The 21930-nt window shown below is 42.5% G+C and overlaps 1 protein-coding gene across 1 annotated transcript in view; it reads left to right on the plus strand.

The window, feature by feature from the left end:
- MROH8 (maestro heat like repeat family member 8) overlaps positions 1 to 21930 on the plus strand; it is a gene marked incomplete at its 3' end in the record, with an annotated part of 62847 nt that overhangs the window by 24022 nt on the left and 16895 nt on the right. Inside the window, exons 8-13 of the mRNA XM_008071314.1 lie at positions 577 to 681; positions 5908 to 6043; positions 9259 to 9377; positions 10461 to 10613; positions 13666 to 13826; positions 20699 to 20834. Coding sequence (XP_008069505.1) covers positions 577 to 681; positions 5908 to 6043; positions 9259 to 9377; positions 10461 to 10613; positions 13666 to 13826; positions 20699 to 20834 — 810 coding nt within the window. The remainder of the gene's footprint in view (positions 1 to 576; positions 682 to 5907; positions 6044 to 9258; positions 9378 to 10460; positions 10614 to 13665; positions 13827 to 20698; positions 20835 to 21930) is intronic.

Genomic DNA, 21930 nt, shown 5'->3' on the forward strand with positions numbered 1-21930 from the left:
TCCCACCTCAACCTCCCAAAGTGCTGGGATTACAGGTGTGAGCCACTGCACCGCCACCTTCTGGGTCCATATGCCTTTGCTTGTCGTCCACCACTCTCACTTCCAAGCCAAAATGGTTCATCACTTAGAAAAACATTTTCAGACATAGTAGTAACATGGAACTTCTCCCTCCGTGTTTTCTTTTTTCTTTTTTTTTTTTTTTTGAATTGGAGTCTCACTCTGTTGCCCAGGCTGGAGTGCAGTGGCACACACACAACCACCGTAGCCTCAATCTGCTTGGCTCAAGCAGGCAATTCTTCCACCTCAGCCTTCCAAGTGACTGGAACCACAGGCTTGTATCACCATGACCAGCTAATTATTTGATTTATTGTAGAGATGAGGTCTCGCCAATATGTCCAGGCTGGTCTCAAGCCCATGGGCTCAGGCAATCCTCTCATCTTGGCTTCCCAAAGTGCTGGGATTATAGGTGTGACCCACCATGCCCAGCCTCCCGCTCCATATTTTCTTCCAAACACAACAAAGGTGTTATCCCAAAGCTTTCTGGTAAACCATTTATTCTCCCTTTATTTCTCATAGCACATGGAACCCTGGTTACAGTCAGTCAAAGACCATAGGCGGGAGAGGGCCACAATCAGCATGACTCAAGTTTTGAAGTGCTTATCCAGACATCTCAGCTTGAAGGTGAGCAGCCCTTCAGCGCAGAAGTATGCAAAACCATCTTGCACTGCCTATTCCCCCTCCTATTTATGACTCTGAAGACTGTGCTATAAGTCCCCTTGGTGCTCATGACATATCATAGCACTTAGCATTATTTATATATCAGCCCCCTCCTAAAAGCAGCTTGAACAGCTTGAGACCAGGCATCGTGTTTATTCAACTTTGCATCCCCACTGCTTAGCACAACAGCTGGGACATAATAATACAGTAAGTATAATCTGAAATACCTGAGGGCCCACAGTGCTCTAGTCTCTGTATAGTGTCATATTGAAGAGATAGAGTCCAGCAGCAAATGTAAGTCAATCAATTTCGGTATTTCCCAGCACCTCAAAGAGAAGAGTGCCTCTGAATCCTCATGTTTCCCTCTTCCATTCCCACCCTTCTCGGTTCCAAATCCTCTCCCATATGGTATCTCTTTTTAAGTCTTTGACTTATGCCCAGTGCAGTGGCGCATGCCTGTAATTCCAGCACTTTGGGAGGTGAAGGCAAGAGGATTGCCAGAGTCCAGGGGTTCAAGACCAGTCTAGGCAATATGGTGAGACCTCATCTCTACAATAAATTTAAAAAATTAACTGAGTATAGTGGCCCACGCCTGTAGTTTCCCCTACTTGGAAGGCTGAAGCAAAAGGATTGCCTGAGCCCAGCAGGTTGAGATTGCAGTGGCCTGGGCATCCCACTGCACTGCAACCTGGACAACAGTGAGACTCCAACTCAAAAAAGAAAGTCTTTCACTTGTCTTCCATTCTCTTACTTTACAGTCATTGAGTCCTCTACCAAAATTCCAAAACAGAATTCCTCAAAACTCAGACCCTCCTTCCTAGACCGACTCCTTTTTTCATCTCGACTCCCTCTTTCCCTTCCTGAGCTGGTTTTCCAGTCAAGGGAGATTCTGTTTTCCGTCCCACATTTTTCCATTCTGCATCATAAGGCCTGGGGATTGGAAGAGAAGTTGGTGGGGTAGGAATGCTAGGTCCTATGCCAGAATTTTTTTTTTTTTTTTTCGAGTTGGAGTCTCACTCTTGTGGCCCAGGCTGGAGTGCAGTGGTGCACTCATGGCCACCACAGCCTTGACCTGCTGAGCTTAGGCAATCCTTGGCCTTAGCCTTCCAAATAACTGGAACTACAAACGCACTCCACCACGCCCAGCTAGTTTTTGTGATTTATTGTAGAGACAAGGTCTCATCAAGTTTCACATGCTGGTCTTGAACCCCCAGGCTCAGGCAATGCTCTCGCCTTTCCCAAAGTGCTGGAATTACAGGCTGAGCCACCATGCTCAGGTCCAAGACCTAGAGACCTTCCTCAGCAATTTTTTCTCTAGAGAGAGCCACTAATAAAGGAATGCCTAGCCTGGCAGCCAGGCTTGGCCATTGGAGTCTACCTGTCAACATCCAGAAGCTGTATGCAGAATATGGTGTGCTGCAGTCTTCTGGATTTTTCTGAGGAAGAGTCATAACTTTTTTTTTTTTTGAGTCGGAGTTTCATTCTGTCACCCAGACTGGAGTGCAGTGGCACGCTCCCGGCCACCTCAGCCTCGCCCTGCTGGGCTCCTGCGATCCTTCCGCCTCAGCCTTCCAAGTAGCCGGAACTACAGGCATGCGCTACCATGCCCGGCTAATTTTTTTATTTATTGTAGAAATGAGGTCTCACCAAGTTGCCTGGGCGGGTCTCAAACCCATGGGCTCAGGCAATCCACTCGCCTCAGACTCCCAAAGGGTTGGAATTACAGGCTGAGCCACTGAGCCTGGCCGAGTCATAGCTTTTTAAAAGTCAACTTTAGTGAGGTATACTTTATAGTCAATAAAATTCACACAATTTAAATATACAGTTCAATGAGTTTGACAAATGTATATTCTCTGGGTCCCTAACTTTTTTTCATATTCGCAAAGGAACTTATAGAATGAAGAATAAAAAAATAAATTTTAAAAAAGAAAATGTTAAAGAAGCACTTGGTAATCAGACTAGGAGCATCATTCTTCAGTGCCCTTTTTTGTCTTAATGAAGTTTGAAGATTTTTAATATTATGATTATAAATATTCTAATTATAAAAAATTTTTACTTGGAAGGCAGAGGCAGAAGGATCACCTGAGCCCTGCAGATTGATGCTGGAGTGGCTGTGAGCGTGCCACTGCACTCCAGCCTGGGCAACAGAGTGAAATTCCAACTCAAAAAATAAAAAAAAAAATTAAATATCTTTTTTAAAGTAGAAGGGAAAAAAATATTAGCTTGTCATATGCAAACATAGCCACTGTTGTCATTCTTACTTACTCCTCTCAAGTTTTTTCTGTGCATGAGTGTGTTGGAGTAAGGGCTGCCACTTCCAGTTTGCCCCCACATGTAGCCAGAGTGATCCTCTTTTTTTTCTCCTTTGTGTTTTCTTTAGTTTCTTCTTCTTTCATTCTTTTTTTTCACACTTCACTCCTTTTTTTTTTTTGAGTTGGAGTCTCACTCTGTTGCCCAGGCTGGACCGCAGTGGCATACTTGAGGCCACTGCAGCCTCGACCTGCTGGGCTCAGGCAACCCTCCCACCTCAGCCTTCCAAGTACCCAGAACTACCATGCTACCGTACCTGGCTAATTTTTGATTTATTGTAGAGATGGGGTCTCGCCAAGTTGCCCCGGTGAGTCTCGATCCCACAGGCTTAGGCAATCCACTCGCCTCGGCCTCCCAAAGTGCTGGGATTACAGGTTAAACCACCAAGCACAGCCCACGCGTCACTCTTTTGATCCAGTGATGTTCACCTGTTGTGGAATACAAGGTCTCATATGATCTGCCTGCCTCTCTGCTGCCAGCCACCTTTATACTGCTTCCCACTGAGGCTCTTCCTGCCTCGCAGCCTTTGCACTCTGCTTTCTCTGCTTGGAATGACCTTTCCCAGCTCTTCACTGAGCCAGCTCTCCCTCGTTCTTTAGTGCTCTTTTCAGCTATCTCCACCTGAAAAGGGCTGTTGCTCTCCACAAGTAGACCAGCCCTGCTACTTGTCTCATCACTCTTTTCTTCCCTGGGGCTTCCTAAGATCAGAGGTTGTTGGTTTGATTATTTCTTAACTGGTGTATCAACTGTTTCCCTCTAGTAGAATATAAATTCCACCAGGGATTATGCTTGTCTTGCTCACCACTGTAGTTCCTGTCCCTGCCTAGCACATGATCTGCCACATGGTTGATACTCAATTAAATATTTATTGAATAAATGCAGGTCAGCTCATGTCTCCTCTCTGCTCGAGACCCTCTGATTGCTCACCACCTCACCAATAATAAAACCCAAAGTCCTTAAGAAACTGTGTAAGCTGCTGTACCATCTGTCCATTCTTTATCCACTTCCTGTTCCTTTTTCTCTTGTTCCTTTGCTCCTGCCAACCTCAGTTAGTTTAGAAGAACTAACTGTTCTTCTAAAACACCAAACAAGGGACCTTGAACAATCATAGTATTATAAGAAAGAGATTGGCAGTAATGGGAAACTGCCAGGAGAGCAGGGGAGGGAAACTGCCAGGGGAGGGAGGGGCACACCCCACAACAAGGGTACCTGCATAATGAACATTTATATACCTAACCCTGAACTGTACCCCACATCTTTATAATAATAAAAATAAATAAAAAATAAAATAAAAACCAAGCACTCCTTTCTCAGCCCTTTGCACTTGCTGTTCTCTCTGCCTGGATTACTCTTCTCTCAGATATCCACATGGCTCAATCCCTCGTTTCGGTATTCGTGAAGTCTTCCCTGGCCATTCTAATAGAACAATTCTGATCTCTCTCCCCTACGTTTTTCTTTATCGTAACGTTTATCAACATTTGATACATAGTACATTTTACATTTTATTTATGTATTTATTTATTTTATTTTGCTTTTTTTTTAACTTGATGTTTCCCCAACTAGATTATCACCTCCAGAAGCAGGTATGTTCTTTTTTGTTCACTGCTTATATCCTCAGTGCCAGTCATAGCCTGGCTCATCATTGACACTGCATTTATTGATTGACTAAATGAATGAAGGTTATCTCAGTGAATGAAAGATGCTACACAGCTTTGTGTCGCTGTTTACTGTAATCAGGTTGTAGAGGCTGTTGTTCATAATATTTCTATATCTTATTTCTGCAGAAACACAGAAGAATCTTCTTTCTGCTCAACCCTAGGAAAAGTTGTACTTCCTCTGTGTGGCTAGTTGCTTCTCATCTTAGGGACAAAGTGACTCATTACACAGGACATTGCATGGACTTCTGCATCAGCCTGGCTCTGTGGCCTACCTCTAGCAAATGATGATTATACATTCTGTATGCTAACACAATTCTTAACGTCTTTTATCTTTTCTACCCTAATTTTTTAATTTATCCAATTTTCGACACTACTTATTTTGTTATATTTTTTCTGGTATGATTTTTGCCAGCTACTTTACATTTTTTCCATAATAAATCAGAATATGAATAAATACATTTTACAAATAGTATTAAACACTACATCTTAATTTGGCATTCAGCTTATTTTCTTGGCAGAATGGCACATTTTCCAGTATTACAAATTTCTCAGATACTTGATTTCTTTTTTTTTTTTTGAGTTGGAGTCTCACTCTGTCACCCAGACTGGAGTGCAGTGGCTGCTCCCAGCCACCGCAGCCACGACCTGCTGGGCTCTGGCAATTCTTCCGTCTCAGCCTTCCAAGTAGCTGGAACTACAGGCGCGCGCTACCATGCCCGGTTAATTTTTTTTTTATTGTAGAGATCAGGTCTCGCCAAGTTGCCCAGGTGGGTCTTGAACCCTCGGGCTCAGGCAATCCACTCACCTCAGCCTCCCAAAGCGTGGGATTACAGGCTGAGCCACTGAGCCCGGCTCAGATACTTGATTTCTAACGGTCATATTCATAGAATGGCTATACCATAATTTTCTTTACTATTATTACACAATCATTTCCAAAATGTGGTCTTTAAAAACAGTGCTAGAATGAGCATCTTTATGCACAAAGATTTTTCAGTTTCAGATTATTTACTTAGGTTAGAATTTCCCTGTTTAATACTATCTGCTGGTTATATTGGATCTACCCATGTTAAATGTGAACCCTACAGAGACCCAAAGGCTGAATGTGACCCTTGCATCTCTCTTGAGTTGGTTGTTGAATTGGGATTACTTCTAAACAACTCAAACCTAAAGCACTAAAGGCACCTGTATTCTGATGGCATTTTTCTTTTTTCTCCTTAATTAGCTTCCACTGCGGTTCCAAAGACTTGGATATCTCGTGGCTTTGATGGCACTGCTGTGTGGGGACCCACTGGAAGACGTGGTCAAGGAGGCAGCAAAAGGCACACAGTACCTGCTACAAATCACCCTGGAGCTGAAATGTAAGGCACTGCCAAAGGTGGCAAGGTCCTGAATGAATTCTTCAGCACAACATAAGCACCAGCACCCCTTACGCCCTCACTCCCCATGTTCTAGAAAGACTTTTTACAGTAGTTCATAAGGAGAAAGGTGCAAGGTTCATAGGCAGAGATGAAGCATCACTGACTTAATGCTTAGAATCCTAACACTGGATCGAACTCAACCTTGTCAGCCGTCTGACGGTCATGGAGTGGCTAAGCATCTGGCCCTGTGGACAAGCTGGTGTGATTAGCTTGGTCCGAAGTAGGAGAGGTTCTTGCCGTCATTCGGGCCATCATTCATTTATTGATCCCATAAATGTTCATTTAGGACTTACTCAGGCTCCAACAATACAGAACACAAGCAGTCCCAATCCTCATATTACAGACAGTCTAGTGGGGAATTCAGACAATCAGAGAATCAACAACTTTGTTATCGTCAACAAAGGTAACTACTAAGGAAGGGAAATTGCAGGGGCCATGAGTGAGAATCGAAGCTATTAATAGTTTTGGGGTTCTGAAAAGGCCTCTCTGAAGGTAGTCTGAAGAACTCTATTCCTCAGATGAGGGGTAAGAAGACTGTATTGAGCAGAGGGAACAATGTGAGCAAGGGCCCTCAGCAGATGTGAGCTTGAGGAGTTTGTCAGGGAATGAATGAGGGGACTTCAGAAACCATGTAACTCAGCATCCCCCCCGCCCCCATGTTAGAGTCTCAGTCTGCGCCATCCCCACCAGGTGACATGATGACATTTCAGTCAACAGGCAATGGTCCCACAGGATAATAATGGAGCTGCATAATGATGCCTAGTGCCATCGCAGCCATCATAATGTGATAGCGTAATGCATGGCTCATGTGCTGTGGTGATGCTCGTGTAAACCTACTGCACTGCCAGTTGTATAAAAGTGTAGCACAGATAACTACATACAGTACATAATACTTGGTAATGATAATAAATGACTGTATTACTGGTTTATGTATTTATTTTACTATATTATACTATACAGAGGGTGCTAAAAATGCATACACGTTTTAAGAAAGGAAAAAATTATTAAGACTATAATATTCAATATATACTGATAGCAAAAGATGAATGCAAGTCATGTTTGGCTTTTGCAATTACAAGAGATGCTCCAAGTGGTTACCATCAGAGTTCAAATACTTCTGATTACAGTGAACAGCTCTTAACATCTCTTAAAATGTGTATACTTGGTAGCCGGGCTCGGTGGCTCAGCCTGTAATCCCAGTGCTTTAGGAGGCTGAGGTGAGTTGACTGCCTGAGCCCGCGGGTTCGAGATCCGCCTGGGCAACTTGGTGAGACCTCATCTCTACAATAAATCAAAAATTAGCCAGGCGTGGTAGCACGCGCCTGTAGTTCCAGCTACTTGGGAGGCTGAGGCGGAAGGATGGCCGGGGCCCAACAGGTCGAGGCTGCAGTGGCCAGGAGCATGCCACTGCACTCCAGTCTGGGCCACGGAGTGAGACTTCAACTCAAAAAAAAAAAAAAATGTATACTTTTTTTGGCACCCATGGTAGCTATTTTCATATTTTATATAGTATGTTATTATACTAGAGTTATTGTAGAATATATTCTTTCTACTTATAAAAAAAATTAACCGTAAAACAGCCTCAGGCAGGTCCTTCAGAAGGCATTGTTATCATAGGAGATGGCAGCTCCATGTGTGTTTTGCCCCTGAAGACCTTCCAGTGGGGCAAGATGTGGAGGTGGAAGACAGTGATAGTGATGATCCTGACCCTGTGTAGGCCTAGGCTAATGAGTGTGATTGTTTCTTAGTTTTTAACAAAAAAGTTTAAAAAGTAAAAGCAATTTTTAATAGGAAAATGCTTATAGAACAAGGATGTAAAGAAAGAATTTTTATACAGATGAACAATGTGTTTGTGTTTTAAGGTAAGTGTTATTACAAAAGAGCCAAAAACTTTTCAAAATTTAAAAAGTTTCTAAAGTAAAAAAGTACAATAAGCTAAGGTTAATTTATTATTGAAGAAAGGAAAATATTTTTTATAAACTTGATGTTGCCTAAGTGAACAGTGTTTATAAAGTCTACAGTAGTGTTCAGTAACGTCCTAGACCTGACTCACCCAGAGCAACTTCCACTTCTACAAGTTCCATTCATGGTAAGTGCCCTATTCAGGTGGACCATTTTTTATTTTTTATACCATTCTTTTACTATACATTTTCTATATTTAGATGTGTTTAAATTCACAAATACTTTCCATTGTGTTCCATTGCCTACAGTATTCAGTATAGTAACATGCAGTATGGGTTTGTAGCCTAGGAGCACTAGGCAGTACCACATAGCCTAGGTGTATAGTAGGCTATACCATCTAGGTATGTGTAAGTACACTCTAGGGTGTTCACACACCAATGCAGGCACCTAACAATGCATTTCTCAGAATGTGTACATGTTGTTAACAACACATGACTGTAGTTCTGCTGAGCTTGCTCTTCACATGCATAAGGAAGCTGCATGCTTCTCAGGGCTGTTCTGGCTGAGCTCTGAGAATGCATAATGTCTACCAAGATATACAGCCCAGGAAATCCAGTTGATTATTGATTCAGCAAATACTTATGAAGCATTTATTATTCTAAGGCTGCATCAGGAAACAAGGTCTTTTCCTCCAGGGAGCTAATTTTCTAGTTAGAGAGACTATATCCTCAACCAAGGACTTAAAGACTTTCCATAGATACATTGCCAGCAAACATGAGGTCACAAAAAATCACAAGAAAAACAAGATACTATAGGGAGTGTTGGCAGACACAATAATCAGCAAAACTAGATGCATGAAGAGCTCCAATATTGGAATTATCACAGTATAAAATTGGGCAATTTTTTTTGTGAAGACCTAAACTTCATAGGAAGACCCCTCAAAATTTGTCACCAGTGGGGAAAGGAAATGAGGTAGCATGCCTTAGTTGTACTCATAAGTTGTTCAAAAGCTCTGCTTTTACAAAAATCTCTTTTCATTCATTTCTTTTTATATATTGTTCTACAAAAAAAGGGGAAACAAATCAACTTTCAGATTAATAAATGCTCCCTTCCCCAGGCATTTTTGTTCAAGTGAAAAAGACACGAGGAGTGAGATTTGGGGATCCACTTTAAACTGGAGATCAACTAGACTTGTAAAATCAAGAAGAAAAAAAGAAGCTACAGAATATTAATATTTCATATTTTTTTCTCAGATATCACTCATGATAAGGAAAACCAGCAAAGCTTGAAAAGAGCATTGAGAAAATGTCAAGCCTTCCTGGAGCGCTATAGCATTCTGTGCTTTCACAGCTGTCCCTTCATAGTCGCCCAGGTAATCAGGATGGCTGAATGAGGACCACAACTCAGAGTGTTGGGGAGGGTGGGGAGCAGCTGCTTGTGGAAATGTAAAATGGCTGAAACCCCTTTGGAAAAAGTTCTAGTCATTTCAGCATACAAGATTGACCCGGGAATGTGTTCTCTAAACATTCGGTGCCTTGGAGGTGGGACATCATGTTTGTGACTCTCACACATCTTGCCCTCTTGGTTTAGAGGTATAGGTCAACCTACCATTGAGGCCAGTTTCCCTGGACTTCCCTTCAGGTCAGCTCTGCTCCCACTGACTACCAGTCTCTTGCAAATGTCAATCCTTGCCACTAAAAGGAGCTGCAAGATAATGTGCTTGATCCAATGAGTCAGACATTTTTAAATTATTGTGGTTATTCATTATTCAACAAATATTTACATGTCAACTAGGTACCAGACATGTTAGGGGTTAAGGGAAAAAAAGAAAACCCACAGATCTTACTCGTGTAGGGTCAGAGGTGTCAGATAATTTAATCTCTCTGCACATCAGTTTTCTCATCTATCCAGTGGAGATTGGGACAGCAATTTTAACAATTTTTTACAATTTACAGTTTTTGCAATTGAATTGTTGTTAAGAGTTAAATGAAATATCATATGGAAAATGCTTTGCTTAATGCCTGTCACATAGTAAGTGCCTAATAGACTGTACCTATAACAATTATGTGAAGGACCTCATGTACTGCCAAGTGCAGTGAGAAGCAAAGTGACACATTCTTTTAATATGTCATACCTCCTGACAAGGCATTTTAGTTATACCTGGGACTCTATCAGCTGTATAACACTAGGGCCTTTTCTTTCATTCTCCTCTAGAAGGTGACTCTTGTTGAGGGTCTCGGAATAAAACTTCTCTCTAAAAGTAGCAAAAGCCATGCACAAACCCTAACAGCAGACATGTGGGTTGTTTCCAGCTTTTCACCTATGCAAACAAGACAAGCAAATAACCTTGTACCTCTTTGTACGATTCTCAAATTGTTAACTTAGAATCTAGTCCTTGTTCAGGGCTCTATCCTACCATATTTCTGGGAAATTCATTTTTCCTCAATAATTTCAGGTCTTTGAAGGTTTTCTTGATTCAGATGAGCTCTTCCAGTTTGTAATGACTACATTGGATGGCCTGAAGAATCGGAGACATCTCTGTACCCAGGAATCAGCAGGAGAATTGTTGGTAACATTGGTGAAGAATGCAGAGTCCCGCTTTGAGAAGGTAAAACCTCAGTGGCCATTTCCTGGGTTCAAAATATGGGCAAGACCCCTTCACTCTCTCAGTGCTGAGGCCTCTTCTAGTGCTGAGGCCTCTTCTAGTACTCCCGTCCAGCTGAGAACAGCCACTGGTGGGGCAGCATCAAAACTTGGGCCACGTGGTCACAAACGTTCATCCACTTAATAAACATACTGAACAACCCTATGTGTGCAACTGGTGGGGTAGGGGGGTGATTTTTAAAATCTAAGGTGTGATCTGTATTTTCCAGGAGACTAGAGTTTTGCTGAGGAGATATAATTAACACATATGGGAAATGGTAATTTTTATTTAGATACTTATCCAGAGGGATTAAAGGTGTCACAATTTTTAAAAAGCCATAAATGACTCTTAGCAGGAGGCAGATTTAGAAAGCTTAAAATCAAGAGAATTTATCTAAATGCATCTAAAAGTCATACGTCAAAAATAACCATATAATTGTATCATTTAGAAATAGAAAAGGACTTGCCAAAAGAGAAAAGGGATGAAAGGAGTTGTCTCTGGAGAGCAGACTTGGGGAACAGGGAGGAGAGAGCCTTGAAATACCATGAGACTTAAAAATGTGTGCATGTTGTACTTGGCTAAAAATAAAAAGTAATTTTAAAATGATGAGGGCCTATGTTTTAAACTATTAAAATACCAAAGATGCAAAAAGAACGGTATGATGAGAGCATGGTGAGATGGGCAATTGTATCAGTTGGGCACTTTCAGTGACAAAAAAAGCCCAGCTTCAAGAAGCTGGAGTCTGGGATCTATTGTCTTACATAATAAAAAGTCTGGACAGAGAGTATTTTCCAAGATCAGCTCAGTGATTCAACAGTGTTATCAAGAACCCAAAGGCTTTTTCATCTTTCTACTTTGTCTGTTCACATGGTCATAAGGTAAGTCACAGCAATTTCAGACTTTATGAGCAGATAAGACTGTACTCAGAGAAAAGAAAGATGTTGCCTTCCTTTTTGTGCTTTTTTTTTTTTTTTTAAGACAGAGTCTCACTTTGTCACACAGACTGAAGTGCAGTAGCATGATCACAGCTCACTGCAGCCTGGAACTCTTGGGCTCAAGCAATCTTCTCACCTCAGCCTCTAGAATAGCCAGGACTACAGAAGCATGCCACCACACCTGGCTTTTTTGAGTTGGAGTCTTCTTACTCTGTTGCCCAGGCTGGAGTGCAGTAGCACAATCACAGCTCACTTCAGCCTCGACTTCATGGGTTCAGACGATCTTTCTGCCTCAGCTCCCAAGTAGTTGAGACTATAGGCGTGCTATACCATAACCTTGGCTATTTTTTTTTTTATTTTGTAGAGATGGGATCTCATTGTGTTACCTAGGCTGATCTAAACTCCTGGCCTCAAATAAGCCTCCTGTCTTAGCCTCCCAAAGTGCTGGGATTACAGGTGTGCACCACTGCACCTGGTCCCTTTTTGTGTCTTTTTCAGTGAAGAAAATCTTTCCCATAAAGCCCCCTGCAAGCCGGGCTGGGTGACTCAGCCTGTAATCCCAGAGCTTTGGGAGACTGAGGTGAGTGGATTACCTGAGCCCGCGGGTTCGAGACATGCCTGGGCAACTTGGCGAGACCTCATTTCTACAATAAATCAAAAAAATTAGCCGGGCGTGGTAGCGCGCGCCTGTAGTTCCAGCTACTTGGAAGGCTGAGGCGGAAGGATCACTGGAGCCCAGCAGGTCGAGGCTGTGGCGGCCAGGAGCGGCCACTGCACTCCAGTCTGGTTGACAGAGTGAGACTCCAACTCAAAAAAAAAAAAAAAAAGCCCCCTGCAAATTTACCCTTATGTTTCACTGGCCAGAATTGCATTACCTGCCTATTATTAAGCCAGTTTCTGATAACTGTTGATGATGACGGCTATTTGATGTAAAATTCTGAAGGACTACCTCTCTTGAGAAGCTGACATTTCCAGAGACCTAAAGCCATGAGTCTAGGGGTGGGAAGAGTAGACCAAGCAGAGAAAAGGACCAAAGTCTAGTGGCTCCTGTTTCCTCTATATGAGCCTGATGAACATTTCTGGGAGGAAGGTGGTTAAAGACTCCTCTGCCATTTTCAGAGTCACAGAGGAAAAAAGCCCAGCTTCCTTGCAGCACTTTTATTAGTTTGTCTTATTATAAAATCAATACATATTCATTGAGGAAAAATTAGAAAAATATAGAAGTAAGAAAAAAATCTAATATTTTATCACTCAAAGACAAATTAACATTTTTATTATAAAAATGACCCCACTATATGCATATACACCCATTCAGATATACTCATATATTTTAAGTAGCTTTGAAAATAAACTTTTTTTTTTTTTTTTTGAGTTGGATTCTCTCTCTGTCGCCCAGACTGGAGGGCAGTGGCCACTCCCGGCCACCACAGCCACGACCTGCTGGGGTCCGGCGATCCTTCCACCTCAGCCTTCCGAGTAGCCGGAATTACAGGCACTAGCTACCATGCCCAGCTAATTTTTTGATTTATTGTAGAGATGAAGTCTCGCTGCCCAGGCGGGTCTCAAACCCGTGGGCTCAGGCAATCCACTCACCTCAGCCTCCCAAAGGTACAGGATTACAGGCTGAGCCACTGAGCCCGGCTCATAAACTTTTTCTTTTTTGAGTCGGAGTCTCACTCTGTTGCCCAGGTTGGAGTACAGTGGGATGCTGATGGCCACCGCAGCCTCGACTTGCTGGGCTCAGGCGATCCTTCCACCTCAACCTTCCAAGTATCTGGAACTACAGGCATGTGCCTCTACACCCAGCTAATTTTTTTATTTACTGTAGAGATGATGTCTCACCAAGTTGCCTAGATTGATCTCAAACCCGTGGGCTCAGGCAATCCTCTCACCTTGGCCTCCCAAAGTGCTGGGATTATAGGTGTGAGCCACCGCGCCTGGCTGATAATAAACTTTTAAAAATAATAAACATTTTGCTTAAAAGTCACCCCCTAGGACCTTTCAGAAATGGCCACGATATTCTCAGTAACCATCAGTGTTCTACAGGATTATGGTCTTAGTGATTTCTTTTTCCTCTTCAGGTGCCAGAAATTATGGGTGTTATCTGTGCCCAGCTAGCCATAATCAGCCATTCTAGAGTCCGTCAACAAATCATAAATACTGTGAGTTTGTTTATATCCAGGCCCAAGTACACAGATATAGTGCTCAACCACCTTCTGTGTCATCCAGTACCATATGACAGGTAACAGCACCCTGTACAGTCTTTGGGTTAAATTGGGGAATGTTAACATAGCTCTGACTGTGAAACATGGTTGCTCTAAAAATCTAATGATTCTCTTGTAGAGGAGATAAAATATAAATAAATGCTTGTGATATAAATCTAAATATAGCACATAATTATAAAGAAACAATCCAATAAATCTGGAATGAAGAACATTCTAAAAGATCATTGGGCTGAACTCTTCAAAAAAGTTAACATCATGAAAGCAAAAAATGGTGGTAAAAGACACTATCCTAGACATAAAGATACTAAAGTAAAGCCAGGCTCAGTGGCTCAGCCTGTAATCCCGCGCTTTGGGAGGCCGAGGTGAGTGGATTGCCTGAGGCTGCGGGTTCGAGACTTGCCTGGGCAACTTGGTGAGACCTCATCTCTACAATAAAAATCAAAAAATGAGCTGGGTGTGGTAGCGCGCGCCTGTAGTTCCAGCTATGTGGAAGGTTGAGGCAGAAGGATCGCCGGAGGCCAACAGGTCAAGGCTGCGGTGGCCAGGAGTGGCCACTGCACTCCAGTCTGGGCAACACAGTGAGACTCCAACTCAAAAAAAAAAAAAGATACTAAAGCGACATACCCAAATGTACTATGAGGGCTGGTAATTAAGTTTGGAACTCATCATAGGAAAAGTAATACAAACCTCATTGCTGAATATCACTTCCATCACCTTCCAAATATTTCCCCTGGGAAGCTATGCACTGATGTCAGCACCTTATCTACTGTCGAAGCAATTTTGGAACTCTTTTTCTGGAATGGCCATCAGAGTTGTTGATATATTACGCTTGATGTTCTAAATGTCATCAAATGTCTTCCTTCCAATATTTCCTTTATCTTCAGGTAAAAAAAAATCATTGGGGGTCAGATCAGATGCATAAGGAGGGTGTTCCAGTTGTTATTTGTTTACTGGCTAAAAACTCCCTCACAGACAGTGCTGTGTGAGCACTGTTGTGGTGCAAGAGCTCCTTTGGGACCATTTTTGCACACACCTTTTTCATGCCAAGATTTTCAGTTAAGTTTTTCCTATTTCTCTATCGATGTTTATTGGCCTGCTATGCTTCTCACAGTCAGCCATCAATTTTGATGCAAAATTTAACGAATTGTTGCAATTTTGTGAAAAATTCTGCTAATTACTGACCATCCTGACTTCTCTTTATCAGTGACTCTTTCTGTCCCCTCAGAAAAATATTTAATTCATTTGTACACTGCCGTTTTCTTCATGGCATTATCCCTATAAACTTAGACTAACATGTTCCTGATTTTACTTTCACTCTTCTCAAGTTTAACAAGAAATTCAATGTTTGTTCATTGCTCTCATTCAAACTCCGACATTCTCGCGACGACAGCTCTGATGACCATTCCTGAAAGAGTTCCAAGATTGCTTTGATAGGTGGACTAGGCACTGGCGTTGGTGCATAGCTTCCGAAGGGAAGTGCTTCTAAGGTGACTGTAGTGATAGTTAGCAAAGAGGTATGTAGCACTTTTTATAGGATGAGTTCACTTACTTGTCAGACTTTGTATGAAACCTTGATTGGATCCTGGCTCAAAAACAAAACTTGAGAATATTTAAATATGGACTCTATACTAGATTATTAAATTAATGTAATTTTCTTAGATTTCTTATTAAATTAATGTAATTTTTCTTAGATTTCTTAGTACAGTTATGCAGACAGATGTCCTTATTTTTAGGAAATAAGATACTAAAGTTATTTAGGGGTAAAATGTCATGATGTATGCAACTCACTTGAGAATGATTTTGCCTAAAAATAAGGAAATATGTGTACATATATACATTAAAAAGAAAATGTCTAACAGGTTCCTAGGTAAAAAATAAAATAATAAAGAGAAAGCACACCTGTGTACATAAAGAAGAGTCGACTTGGAGAGGGGAGAAAGCAAGCAAGCTGGCTTTTATGATGAGTATTTTTCATACGTGGAGGCCCCTGGAATTCTAAGAAATGCCTGTGGGGGAGGCAGGAAAACCTCAGAAAAAAGCTTCAGGCCCCCTCCACAGTAACTAGAGCAGTACCTTTCTTTGACTGCTTTCTATATTGTGATTCTGGGCAACCAATTTATTTAAGCTGTTTGAAAACCCCTTTTTTTAGGTGAATGGCTCCCACACAATATTCTGGTATAATGTTTATGTTTTCTAAACTGAACTTAGACATACTACTACTAAATCAAGATGGAATACTTTTACCCATTCAGAAAAAAGGAAAAAAAACCATATAGATTTTTTAAGCCAGGCCTGGTGGCATGCACCTATGGTCCCAGGAAGATCACTTGAGCCCAGGAGTTTGGGAACGAAATATGCAATAATCGTGCTTATGAATAACCACTGCACTCAGCCTAGAGTAACATTCTTACTTTTGTTTATTTATTTATTTAAAGAGACTGGGTCTCAATCACAGTTCACTGCAGCCTTGTACTCCTGAGCTCAAACTGTCCCTCACCTCAGGCTCCTGAGTAGTTGGGACTACAGCATGCACCATCACTCCCAGCTTTTGAATTTTTTTATTTATTTAATTTTTTAATTTTTTTGAGTTGGAGTATCACTCCATCGCCCAGGCTGGAGTGCAGTGGCACGCTCATGGCCACTGCAGCATCGACCTACTGAGCTCCAGTGATCCATCTGCCTCAGCCTTCCAAGTAACTGGAACAATAAGCGCACGCTACCACACCCGACTGATTTTTGATTTATTGTAGCGATGAGGTCTCACCAAGGTGCCCAGGTGGGTCTTGAACCTGCGGGCTCAAGCAAGCCACTCGCCTCGGCCTCCCAAAGTGCTGGAATTACAGGCTGAGTCACCAAGTCCAGCCTTTTTTTTTCTTTTTTGAGTTGGAGTCTCACTCCATCATCCAGGCTGGAAGGTAGTGGCATGCTTACAGCCACCCCAGTGTCGACCTGCTGGACTCTGGTGATCCTTCTGCCTCAGCTTCCAAGTAACCGGAACTACAGGTGCGTGCTACCACACCTGGCTAATTTTTGATTTATTGAAGAGACGAGGGCTCGCTGAGTGGCCCAGGCTGGTCTCGAACCTGCGAGCTAAGGCAATCCACTTACCTCAGCCTCCCAAAATGCTGGGATTACAGACTGAGCCACCGAGCCTGGACCGGTTTTTTATTTTTATTTTTTTAAAAAATGTTTTGATGGGAGGTCGAGATGAGAGGATTACCTGAACTCAGGGGTTTGAAACCAGCCTGGATAACTCAGTGAGACCTCATCTCTACAATTAATGAAAAAATAAGCCAAGTGTAGTAGCGTGTGCCTGTAGTTTCAGCTACTTGAAAGGCTGAGGTGGAAGGATCGCCTGAGCCCAGCAGGTTGACCCTGGGGTGGCCATGAGTGTGCCACTGCGCTCCAGCCTGGGCAATAGAGTGAGGCTCCAACTCAAAAAAAATATATTTTGAGCTTACTTTTGTGTATTTCTCTAATAAATAGCTCTTAAATGTTTGGTATTTGCTGTAGCTTATCTGCACTAGTTTCTTATATAAAACAAATCCAAGTACAAAATATTAAATTTATGTAGTTAAGTATACTCTTAACATTCTTCTATACATATATTTGTCTTTCCTCTGGAAGGACTTTGAAAACTATTGCTTTAGACCATATGAAAACTGTAGAATTTTGAGAAATGCAGCTGACTTACTCAGGAAACTTCATCCTGTGATTATGTTTTTGGTCATTTACCTGAAGTCCTGCACTCCAGTCTGGGCGACAGAGTGAGACTCCAACTCAAAAAAATAATAATAAATAAATAAATAAGATCAGTCTATTTTTTAAAAAAGAAATTAGCAGAGATAGATTGAAACCAACTTACTTAGAACTGTGAGAACGGCTTTGTATTACAGGAGATGGGGAGCCATTAAAGAGCTTTTGTTAAGAGGCTACTGTCATCAGACGTGCATTTTCAGTGGGACTCCGGTGGAGATGCACTGGAGGTATACTCCCAGCTGGAAGGCAGGGCTGACAGTTCAGCAGTGGCATCTGCTCAGGCAAAAGATGATGCCATGACGTAGGGCAGTGGCTCCAGAGATGGAGGAGAGGTGACATTAAAGAAACAGGAGTATCTGTCGGCAGGTCTTGATTGAATCAGAGAATGGCAGGAAAGAAGAAGGCATTCTGGCTAACTCCCCAATTTCAGGCTTTGGAGGTCAAGTTGACTGTGATACCATTTACTCAAACAGGAATTACACTACATTTTCACCACTGTCTATGTCTCTATGGTTCGTGAAATACTTTAGGAAACTCAGTTCACTAGTGCAGGTCTAGACAAAGAAGTATTGGAACACATATGTGACATACATTCCTCTTACTGTCGTAGTGCAGGGCTCCATTCAAGAGTCTGTTTTCTTTCTATCCTATAGTGGGGCTACAGTACAATATTTGTTTTCAAAGATGTGGCCTTCTCCAGTCTCCTAGTGCAGTGTTTATTAAAGTGTTGTCTGAGAAGCACTGCATCAGAATCCAGTGCAGGTTGCTAAACATGCAATTTCCAAGTCCCCACTGTATTAGTCAGGACTCTTAGGTGGAAGTAGCAGAAACTGAGCTCAAACTAGCTTAAGGAATTGCATAGACTTATATTACAGGAAAGTCCAAGGATCAATCTTCAGGAATTAAATCCAGAGTCTTAGTTTATTTCATCAGTTTATTCCATCTGTCTCTCTTCATCTCTCAGTTGGGCTTGCAGTAAGGGTGGCAAAGATGGTCATCATCAGCTCAAAACTGCAGTGGAAAGGGAATGTCTTTTGCTGTTTAGCTCTAACAGATGTCCCCGGTAGGACTCTGATTAGCCTGATTTGAAGTCAGCTCCCCACAAACTACATGGACCAAACAGGATTATTAAGGATCCTGAAAGGGCAGTTTCTTGAAGGAATCATGGGCAAATAAAAAACCTTTCACAACCACAAAGTCAGTGTCAATGGAGGTGGGAAGATCTCCTCTATATTTTTAACAAACACTTGGATGTTTTGCACGCTTAAAGGCATGAACCATTGGCATAAGGATGTATGCTTTCTTCATTCAGATGAGTTCCCAGCACACTTAGTGTGCTGCAAACCAAAAGCTCTTCTCTCACAGGAAATCGCTTCTCAAAACCCTCCATTTACTTCCTTGGGGCTTCAGAGGAAATACCAAGGGTAAGTAGACACAGGAACTTCTTTGTGTCATCACAGGATGAAGGTTCCTGTTCTGCCATCTTATCTTTCTCTCGACAGAAGCCTTCCAGCATCCCACATGCCTTCTGACCTTTCCTCTAAGAGTCCTTTAGGACCTTCTTTGTGTCATTTACAGATTAGAATTACTAGAGTAGGGAGTAAATGTTGGGATAGGCTTTAAGCTTCTTGTTTTTTAGGGTGATTCTCCTGTAGATGGTTGGAAGGCCACACTTTAAAAACTCTAGCATACAAGGTAGAGTCTGAAAATAAGAGAATGGATTAAAAGCACAACTCCTAATCTCCCACCCACCATAGTACTCTTCCACAATGTTTGTATAAGTCTTAGGTCCTACATTTGAATCAATGTTAGAAAAGTTTTTACATATCATTTTTCTTTAAAAAAAAAAAAAAGATCTCTTCCAAGCAGAATCAAAGCTTTAGTTCAGCCGGGCTCGGTGACTCAGCCTGTAATCCCGCGCCTTTGGGAGGCTGAGGTGAGTGGATTGCCTGAGCCCGCGGGTTCGAGACCCGCCTGGGCAGCGAGACCTCATCTCAACAATAAATCAAAAAATCAGCCGGGCATGGTAGCATATGCCTGTAATTCCAGCTACTCAGAAGGCTGAGGCGGAAGGATCGCCTGAGCCCAGCAGGTTGAGGCTGCGGCCACTGCACTCCAGTCTAGGCGACAGAGTGAGACTCCAACTCAAAAAAAAAAAAAAAAAAGCTTTATTTCAGGGATTGGCTTTAGCCAAAATTTGAGGACCATAGACCAGTTTGAATAAATGTATCTTTAATGGCTTCTGTGAACCTGGTATTGTTCTAGGCCCTGAGGAATTCATAGAAGAACCAAACATAATCCCTTTCTTCAGCGGGAACAGATAAATACACATGCAAGGAACTGACAATAGCACACATAAGATTGAACCAGCTTCTAAGAAGAAGAAATAATAAATGTTGAAGAAGCAGAAGAAATTACATTGGAGCTGGACTTCGAAGGATTTTTTCTTTCCTGAGTCAGAATCTCACTCTGTTGCCAGTTGGCATGCAGTGGCACACTCATGACTACCGCAGCCTCAACCTGATGGGCTCAAGCAATCCTTCCACCTCAGCCTTCCAAGTAGCTGGAACTATAGGCACGCAGCATGACACCCAGCTAATTTTTTAATTTACTGTGGAGATGAGGTCTCGCTATGTTGCCCAGGCTAGTCTTGAACTCCTAAGCTCAGGGAATCCTCTCACCTCAGCCTGCCAAAGTACTGGGATTACAGGCATGAGCCACCGTACTCAGCTAGACCTTGAAGGATTTTGACAGATAGATAAGAATTTGGGAAAGGGCCTTCCAGTTTAAGAAAGTGACAAAAGCAAAGGGATAGGATTTGAGTCTGTGGTTTGCTTGGTAAAGGTCTGGGTGGCTTGAGCACAGAGTATGTGATAGGGAGCGTGGAGGAGCTAAAAAGTGAAGTCAGAACCAGTTTATGAACAGCCGTGCTGAGGCACTAGGAGCTTGATTCCATAAAACCTTGGGAGTTACAGTTATGAAATCAGATAGTTAAATCTTTTGAGAGACTGCAACTGAGCAGAGAGGAAAACCTCTTGTAGATTGGGTTTCAGACAGTCTCTTGGAAGGTTGTGATCATGGTAGGCTGAAATAAGTCATTCTACTGAAACTTCTTCTTTGGGATTTCTAGGCATCTAGCTGAGTTGTGGAGAACCCTGGAAGTAGAGCTGTTCGACACCCACTGGATTCTGTGGAGGCTACTGAAGAGGCTGCAAAAATGCCATAATGTGCCCACCCAGGAGAAGATGGCCTATGTGGCTGTGGCAGTAAGCCCTTGACCTGTCTTCTACCTTCAGCACACCGTGTTGCCTGCTAAGATTGCTGGCTCCACACCTCAGAGGGAGAGTGGGTTTTTTGGGTCCCTCTCTAAGTGTGCTTCTGTCATCCATTTATAAATCTATAGTCTCTATCAAGGGATTGCCATGGAGAGAGCTGGGGGCAGTGACAGAATCAGTATGGTTTAGTATATTTTAAACATTTCTTTTTCTTCGTCCTTTAAAAAGTGTCACCGGGCACAGTGGTTCATGCCTGTAATTCTAGCACTTTGAGAGACCAAGGCAAGAAGATTGCCTGAGCCCAGGAGTTGGAGACCAGCCTGGGCAACATGGTGAGACCCTGTCTCTACAATAAATCAAAAATTTAACCAGAGTGTTGGCTCACACCTATAGTCCTAGCTACCTGGAAGACTGAGGTGGTAGGATTGCCTAAGGTCATTAGGTTGAGACTGCAGTAGCCATGATTGTGCCACAGCACTTCAGCCTGGGTACCAGAGCAGAGGGTACCAACTCAAAAAAAAAAAGTGTATCATCACAGTTAAAGAGAAATACAAACTCGTGAAAAAATTTCAAATAATATAAACTGTATAAAATAGAAAGTAAAAACCGGGCTCGGTGGCTCAGCCTGTAATCCCGCGCCTTTGGGAGGCTGAGGTGAGTGGATTGCCTGAGCCCGCGGGTTCAAAACCCGCTTGGGCAGCGAGACCTCACCTCTACAATAAATCAAAAAATCAGCCAGGCGTGGTAGCGCATGCCTGTAATTCTGGCTACTCGGAAGGCTGAGGCGGAAGGATCGCCGGCGCCCAGCAGGTCGAGGCTGCGGTGGCCGGGAGCGGCCACTGCACTCCAGTCTGGGCGACAGAGTGAGACTCCAACTCAAAAAAAAAAAAAAGAAAGAAAAAGAAAGAAAGTAAAGGTTCCTTTGAGCAGAGGGGCCAAACTCTAAAGGACCAGATGACAAATAGTTTCGGTTTTGCTGGCCACATATAGTCTCTATCAAATAGCCCTTGAATTTGTTTTTTTTTTGTTTTGTTTTTTTGTTTTTTTGAGTTGGAGTCTCACTCAGTCGCCCAGACTGGAGTGCAGT

This window comes from Carlito syrichta, unplaced genomic scaffold (genome assembly GCF_000164805.1).
Source record: "Carlito syrichta isolate Samal-C Ts95f unplaced genomic scaffold, Tarsius_syrichta-2.0.1 Scaffold314289, whole genome shotgun sequence".
NCBI classification, from domain to species: domain Eukaryota; kingdom Metazoa; phylum Chordata; class Mammalia; order Primates; family Tarsiidae; genus Carlito; species Carlito syrichta.